We start from the raw sequence: 8,199 nt of genomic DNA, 5'->3' as shown, positions 1-8,199 counted from the left end.
ACTAACTTCTGCTCCGTCTTCTAAATCCTTCACTTTATCGTTGATTTCACGAATTTCCTTGTCAATGAAGACACACTTTTCTTTGAGCTGTTTGAAAATATCCATTTCGTAGATAAATTTAAATGGGGAAAACATAACCTCACAAACTCTTCGTTGTGAACGAATTTTGTTCGCCACTACTCCTATGATTTTTACTACACGTGTATTTGTTTACGTAAATGTGTTTAGGTAAGGATGGACAAGGATAGCGCAGGGTCATACGTTACGTGCTGAATGCTATTTTAAATTAATACGGAACGAATCGATGCTGTGTTCCGCAATCCCGTTATGATTATACCTTTCTTTAATTAATTTTATCTTCTTGTGCTAATTTTTCGAGTGTATTGAATGAAATTAATTGTCGTTATTCGTTAATTTTGAGGCAATGCGAAATTCTTAATTGCGAATTTTGATAAAAGTGTAAAATGCGTGGCCGTCCGGGAAAAAGGTAAGTAGGCTTTCTCCCTTTCTTCTGACCAGCTTTTGATGTAGGTCTAGAAGTCGCGATCGTAGGCGGTCAAGAAGCCGTGATCGTGGCTATGGTGGAGGTGGTGCAGGTGGCAATGCCCGGCGTAACACAGCCGGGTCTAACCTACGTAAACCCAGATGGGACCTCAATCGTCTAGAACCCTTCAAAAAAGATTTCTACATTCCGAGCCTAATTGTTTCAAATCGTTCAGTATACGACGTCGAAGAGTGGCGTAGAAGTAAAGAAATTTCACTTAAAGGAAAAACAATACCCAATCCAGTATTAACATTCGAAGAAGGAAACTTTCCTGATTACGTAAATACAGAAATACGTAAGATGGGCTTCAAAACGCCTACGCCTATTCAGTCACAGGGCTGGCCAATCGCTCTTTCTGGCCGTGACATGGTCGGAATCGCATCTACTGGCTCCGGGAAGACCTTATCCTACATTTTACCAGCAATCGTCCACATTAACCACCAAGCCCGACTGTTAAAAGGCGACGGTCCCGTTGCTTTAGTCTTGGCACCAACACGCGAGCTGGCCCAACAAATACAGCAGGTCGCAATAGAATTCGGACATTCATCTCGCATTCGAAACACATGCATTTTTGGCGGTGCTCCTAAAGGCCCACAAGCCAATGATTTGATGGACGGTGTGGAAATTGTAATCGCAACGCCCGGCCGACTAATAGACTTTCTGGAGAGCAACCGAACTAACCTGCGTCGCTGCACTTACCTCGTGCTAGATGAAGCAGACAGAATGCTCGACATGGGTTTCGAACCCCAAATTCGAAAAATCATCGAGCAGATTCGGCCCGATCGTCAGACACTAATGTGGTCGGCCACTTGGCCTCGAGAGGTACAGTCTTTGGCCGCCGAGTTTCTCAAGGATTACATACAAATTAATGTCGGCTCACTTCAACTATCGGCGAATCATAATATTTTACAAATTATCGACGTGTGTCAAGAGTACGAGAAGGAGGCTAAGTTGAGCACGTTGCTAAAGGAAATTATGGCCGAGACTGAAAACAAAACTATAATTTTTATTGAGACTAAACGACGTGTTGATGAAATTACTAGAAAAATGAAGAGAGATGGGTATGTTTCTTTTTTATTTTTGATAATTAACATAGCACCCATAGCCATTTTTGGACGATAGCAATTTTAGACCCATCTTTTCTCTAATACCCAGTAATTTTAACACCCACTGAATGGGGGAATAGTAATGTTGGCGGCATTTTATTAAATTTCATTGTTTCAACAGGCTTGCAGGGCTGTATCTGATTTTCGAATTCTGTGATATCGGTTTATTTGTTATTAAGCTTTATTGAATGTGATGAATTGTAGAACTAACATAACACGACCAATTTCCAGCTTATAATTTAAAACCATAGCCAGACAAATACAATTTCCAACAAATACCCCATTGATAAACGTGGGAAGATTATGAAAGCTCACTGTTATTCCAATCGACAAAATAAAAACTCCAACTTACCATGAGATATTTGTTTAGGAGAATGTTTTTGAAACCAACTTAGAAACTTTACTCCCGCATAATTTGACGGGAAAAGTCGCAGCAAATTTAATTATAATTGGTAGAAATTCACCTGGAAACCAAGGTGATGAATTTATCTTGTGGCAGCATTATTGTAACCAGGGCAGTCACAACCTGGAAATATACCATTCTCTTTCTGTAGGTATCACATTTTGTATTATTTGTATTATTGTATTATTCTGTAGGTATTATATATTATTATTATATACAGGGTGTTTTGGGGTTTGTCGACTCCTTTTGAGCTGTACTGCCGCCCCTTAAAAGGATACAGGGAAGACCGTAAACACCCTGTATAATTTTTTTTAACCTCAAAATTTCCAATGGAAGCGTTCTAATTTTCATATCTATATTTCAAACGGTTTGAGCATGAGAGCTTTGGTTCTATCTGTGTACGTTATATAATAACAGACCAAAACATACATTTTTTTCACAATCATATCACGTGCAACAATGGAACTGTTAGCATTATCAGAATAAACATTATTATATGTTGGATATATCGAAGAAATTTCATTTCCAGATACCTACTTCTAATATTAATGATCTGCCGGTATTCTTACAAAATTTGCCATTTGCCATAATATGGAAAAACGTCAAAAATGAACAGTTTTTTTGTTGCGCATGCGCAATTCTGGCCAAAAGCTTTTCAATATTGTTCCTTTTATGTCGAAGAATATGTGTAGGTACCAAATTTGGTTCCAATCGGTTGTGCTCCTTTACTAATGTGTGGGTGGTAAAAATGGATTTGATTACATGGTTAAAAGGTAATTCACACATATACAAATCAGGTTTAGTGCGACAAGTTGTTTATCTTTCAATAAGAGTTTTTATGCGATTTCATCTAATCACACAAAATTACATTTTCAGATGGCCAGCCGTTTGTATTCATGGAGATAAATCTCAACAAGAGAGAGATTGGGTTTTGCAAGATTTTAGATCGGGTAAGGCACCGATCCTCGTTGCGACGGACGTAGCGGCACGCGGTTTAGGTATGATGTTTTTGTGTATGCCTTTCTTTTTAATGCAAATGAATAATTTATGACAGGCTAATATTTTATGTTTTGATTTTGAATGAGGATTCTATTTATTTAGTTTACGTATTTTTTTTCTTTTCAAAGAGATGCACTTTCAAACTATTAGCCTGTTGCGCTATGTGCAAGGGACTTACTGCAGTATTGTCGTTTATTAAATTGGGCGCCTCTCTTTTCCAGAGGCACAAGCAAGTTAATGACATAAGAGTAGAGTCATTGTGGCTGTGCCTCTCCGGTCGACGGCAACCATTTCGCCCGGGTCGGCGGCCATGTTGGAGTCCGTGGTTTAGAACTGCTGGCTATAACCTGGCCGTGAATAAGGGCAAGCCCGAGGCACTTATCGATCTGCCCTGTGCCGGGCCGTTCGAAGTCTGGTTCTTGGACTGTGGACTGGCTCAGGCTATGGGCTACTCAGTGTCTCCCTGGGCTCCTCCGCTTTGCCTGTGTGATTGTCCAGTTACACATCTCGACTACGGGGGCCCATATTTGCTGCACTCTTTGGGCTCTCTGCCCACCAGATATTGAGTAAACAATGTTTGGTACGCATCGAAATTTTGATTGGTACTTTAGGGATTTTTATTGAGGTTTGACCAATCATAATTAAGGGTTGAGTTTAATTGTCTTGAACCACAAGTGATTATTTGCGACATTGGTCAAATTTCATTTTAAAATCGTGCATCTTAAAAAATATTACCTACTTCTCTTACACGTTTATTTGTTAATTTATACTATCATATTCTTGATTGTAATTTTGTACGCATATAAATAATTAAAACTTCATCTTATAATTTATTGATGTGCTTATGTGTACCTGTTAGGCGGAGTTTACTTTATGCAAATTATGTTTAACTAGTGATACTCAAATGAGCCTAAAGAGATCTTAGAGCAACACTACTTTCAGTGTTGGCGTCTGGTTTAACATGTATGTTGCATAATGTAGACTTTTACAATTTAATTTTGAGTACGATTAATAAATACTTTTTATTAATTTATTGGTTCTGTTTGGTTTATTAGGAGTAACGTACAGCAGATATTGTTTTATGATTTGATGTTTCTTATTTTTACTAGGTTCATTTAATGACGTCAAGAGAAATACTACTCCTAATTCTTTTATTTTAAGAAATACTTTCTTTGTGAATCAAATGCAATTAACCACTAGTGTACCCTTTTTGTGTTTTCACATTACAATTAATTCTAAAATAGTATTGTACTTACAGTGTTATTTAAGCTATGTATTTTCTTCTTATTCTACAACATTAGTAAATTATAACGTAACTCCTTTTTAATGTTCACACTGTGTATTGCAGATGTAGAAGATGTAAAATTTGTAATCAATTTTGATTATCCCTCAAATTCGGAAGATTACGTCCATAGGATCGGTCGTACAGGGCGTTCACAACGTACCGGCACCGCGTACACGTTCTTTACGTCTATAAATGCAAATAAAGCCGCCGACCTTGTCGCGGTACTAAAGGAAGCGAAACAGGTTATCAATCCAAAATTACAAGAAATGGCTGACAACCGTAGCTGGAATAACAGTGCTGGTAGCAGTCGAGGTATGTAATAGTTTATTACTTTTCCGCACACATATATGAGTTGGTAAAGTATTGTTTTCATAACAGAAAAAAGTCAGTTGTAGGTAGTTGTTGTTAGCACAATAACTCAAAATTTAATGGGATAAATTGCGTACATTTCTGCAGGCCACTTGGAGACGGCACAATTCGTACTTTTTCGATCCGACTTCTCAATCAAAAGTTATGGACTAGAAACCAATTTCGAAAGAAAATTCAAAGGGCTGTAACTTTTGAACTAGTGGCCCAATCTTGGAACTGTTTGAAATTATGGATTCTACAGGCCACATTCTATAAGAAAATTTTTTTTCGGATCGATCTGAGACAATTTTTTTTCGGGGCTCAAAAAAGGCAGTGTATAACCTTCCTTTTTTACCGAACATCGTCTGCACCAAAATTTCTCGGGAAAACACTTTTTCTTATTAATTTTGGTACGTAGAATCCAAAACAATTCGTACTTTTTCGATCAGACTTCTCAATCAAAGTTATAGACTAGAAACCAATTTCGAAAAAAATTCAAAGGGCTGTAACTTTTGAACTAGTAACCCAATCTTGGAACTGTTTGAAATTATGGATTCTACAGGTCACATTCAAAATGACAATTAAATCATATACGGTGTAGCTAGGGAATGCAATACCGGGATTAATCCCGCACATAAACGGGGATTTGCGGGACTGAGGAATTTGTCGACCAAGTGGACTTTGTTAATGAAACGCATAACGGAGAAGTTATTTTTTGTATAATTGTTAAACTTTTTTCGTTAAAAATTTACGATGATTTTTGAGGCACTTTAGAAGTTCACCTTTTTATGCTTTACAGGTGAGGTTTTTTTGAGTTCTAAGTTAGGCCGAAGGTACTTTTTTGTTAAATATAGTGATAATTAGCGACTTATTTTAATGCAGAAATTAACCGCACGGAATTGCTTAGTTGCCAATTTATTTAAAGTTTTGCGGGATCCCGCGGGATTAACATCTAGCAATCCCGCAAATACCGGGATTGAGATTTTGCTGCGGGATTGCATTCCCTAGGTGTAGCACATAGAAAAGTGCGTTAACTTTGAGGGGAACATCATTTGAGATACTCATTTTTGCATTCCTAACGCTGGGATCTGAACCCCCTATACCACCTTTTACGTTAGTTCAGTAATTGAACAATAATTAGTTAAAAGTAAGGATAAAACCCAATTTATTTCCAGAACTTTAAATGACTTTCTAATTACTTTCTAATTTGGAACAAATGATGATACTTTGCAAATTAAAAAGTTCTTACGTAGCTCGCCCAAAATTTTAAAATTAGAGCAATTGGTGCTCGGGAGCCTATGTACTTACTTCTTTCTTCATTTTATATTTAGAAATGACTAACCCCCGTACAGCCAGAGTGCTAACAGTGGAAAAGCAGGAAGGGTTTGAATTTTTAATCTTCTAACCCGCTTTGGAACGGCGGAGCGTGTAAATATGCACGAGGGTAATCCCCATAAAACGTAAATACTAATCAGGTATTGTTCGAGTTTGTTGACGTAGGGATTAGCACAACCAAGACTTTGGAAATACTCGCTCATTTGTACTAGTTTTAAAATGCTGTTTAAATTGTGCAAGATAACCGATTTTATACTGTCATTAAAATGTGTGAAATGACAAAATCCATCAGGCTGCTATTGACATGGGAGTAGTTAAGAGCGAAATCGATATTCGAGCGGGTTCGAATCGAGCTGCCAATACTTTTCACGTTTGACGCTTACAAAACTAATCCATTCCTCTGCCGACATTACTTTCACAAAATTCGTATTGGTCAACGCACCCTTTCAATTGTACCTCTATTTCAATCGATCGCCGCAGGTTTGATGAACGCTTTCGAAATTGTTCTGTACGCACGATACCAGCGGAAGCGAAAATTCCGGAGAGAAAAAACCCAGATCCGCTCCTTTTGTTTTACGGTCGCTGACAATAGAAATAAATTGAAAATATAACAGAATATGGATTTTTTATCCGAATTGCAAGATTGAAACTAAGATTGTAATGGGATTTCGGAGAGCTGCATACATTTCGACGTAAAACATAGCCGCGCCATACATTTGCTTACGAGAAGGTATTCCATTTGCGACAATGCGAAATAGCTTGTTTTGTGCGCGTTTCCTTTCGATAATTTACCGTTATGAATAACTAAATATCACCATCCATATGAATATTGATCCACGGAAGCTGTGGCGCCCTTTGTCTAAATTAACGAAATGCAGGAATCAATGAAATTTCATTTTCCGCCATTCTCGAGCCTCTTGCTTAGGAGAAGTGCTCGGCATAGTTAAAGTGGAAATTCTTTTCGAACGGCAACTCATCAGAACTCCGCCGCGTCATTATAAAAATTCAATTTAAAGGCAAGACGTTTCCAAATGTATTCGAATGACGCAAGTGTCGTCCCTATTGTGTGGGAGATATGTGCTCGTAAAAGACGCGGTAGATTAAAAAACGTCCGAGCTTCGTAGTTGTCTTTTTTGTGAATTTTTCGAAAGCCATGGCCTCCCCGTGTGGGTTAGTACCATCCAATTACCGTACACCGGGATAATCGCGTAACAGTTATTTTAGTCGAAGGTAGCGTTAAAGGTTGACAGCAACCTATCAAAATTAATGATGGCCTCAGGGCCTGCGAAGATTCGGTAAACCAAGTGTTACCGACGAGCTGTGGGTTTAAGCAATTAAATCGGACATCATCCACATTTTTGTAACAACCCACGTGACAAAGAGCAAGATTGAAAAAAAGCTGTAATGTCGCAAAGCGCAATTGAAACGGATTAGATGTTGGATTTAAAATAATGATATGCCAGAAATTTGAGAGCGCATCCCACAAAAAAAACAAGCTGTTTTAATTAAATCGTATCAACCAATATTGCATTAACATAATCTTGAAGAATGAACAAGGAAATGCAGAATAATAAGGAAATGTGTATACTACTGAACCAGCAGGAAGTAAACTGCAAAGGTCCTAAAACAATATTAGGTACACTGTTGGTAAGGTTGACGTCCTGCATACTAACATAATTTACATATTTAAGGAAGTAAATCTGTGATATAAATAGCATGTAACCTGCCGGGTTTGAGTTATAAGATAATCCCCGACCGAATTTACTTTGTGTAAGTTTGCTTGGGATAAATTAGGATTTACAACCCTAAATCCACATTTGGTCCTTCGAGCCTTTAAACGAATTGGTGCCCGTTACCACAAAGGTTCCGGTCCCATTGGAGTGCTACATTTCGAAGTTAGTTCAAGTGCCCAAAATAGCAAGTATGGAGATGAAAAGCTAACTACGGGGCAAAAGCCGTGGAGAGATCCAACGAGCATCACAATATCGGAAGCGGCAAATAAGGTTGAAGCGGTTTACGAAACTTATCGAGGACACACGGCCCCTCGTGAGCCTATCAAGGAGTATAGACTAACCACAGTCACATAATATGGCACTACTTCCGCACCATACCAAACAGTAAGGGCCCTGCAACAATTGGCAGAAGACAAAGATGAGCAGTTTCCGGAAGAATCGGTAAT

The 8,199-nt window shown here is 38.2% G+C and overlaps 1 protein-coding gene across 2 annotated transcripts; it reads left to right on the top strand.

The window, feature by feature from the left end:
* Positions 1-262: 262 nt before the first annotated feature.
* LOC116180883 (probable ATP-dependent RNA helicase DDX17) lies at positions 263-4,898 on the top strand. Of its 2 annotated transcripts, none has more exons than XM_031501060.1 (4): positions 263-487; positions 532-1,605; positions 2,930-3,051; positions 4,401-4,898. In XM_031501060.1, exons 1-4 carry the CDS (start codon positions 465-467, stop codon positions 4,655-4,657), a joined length of 1,476 nt encoding a protein of 491 aa, XP_031356920.1. In that variant the 5' UTR covers positions 263-464; the 3' UTR covers positions 4,658-4,898. The 2 variants fall into 2 exon arrangements, with proteins under 2 accessions (XP_031356920.1, XP_031356921.1); XM_031501061.1 differs by lacking the exon at positions 4,401-4,898 and adding an exon at positions 3,274-4,387.
* The last annotated feature ends 3,301 nt before the right edge of the window (positions 4,899-8,199 follow it).

This window comes from Photinus pyralis, unplaced genomic scaffold (genome assembly GCF_008802855.1).
Source record: "Photinus pyralis isolate 1611_PpyrPB1 unplaced genomic scaffold, Ppyr1.3 Ppyr1.4_LG9, whole genome shotgun sequence".
Classification (NCBI taxonomy): domain Eukaryota; kingdom Metazoa; phylum Arthropoda; class Insecta; order Coleoptera; family Lampyridae; genus Photinus; species Photinus pyralis.
The sequence above is the reverse complement of the archived record's forward strand: the minus strand, read 5'-3'. Positions and strand labels throughout refer to the sequence as shown.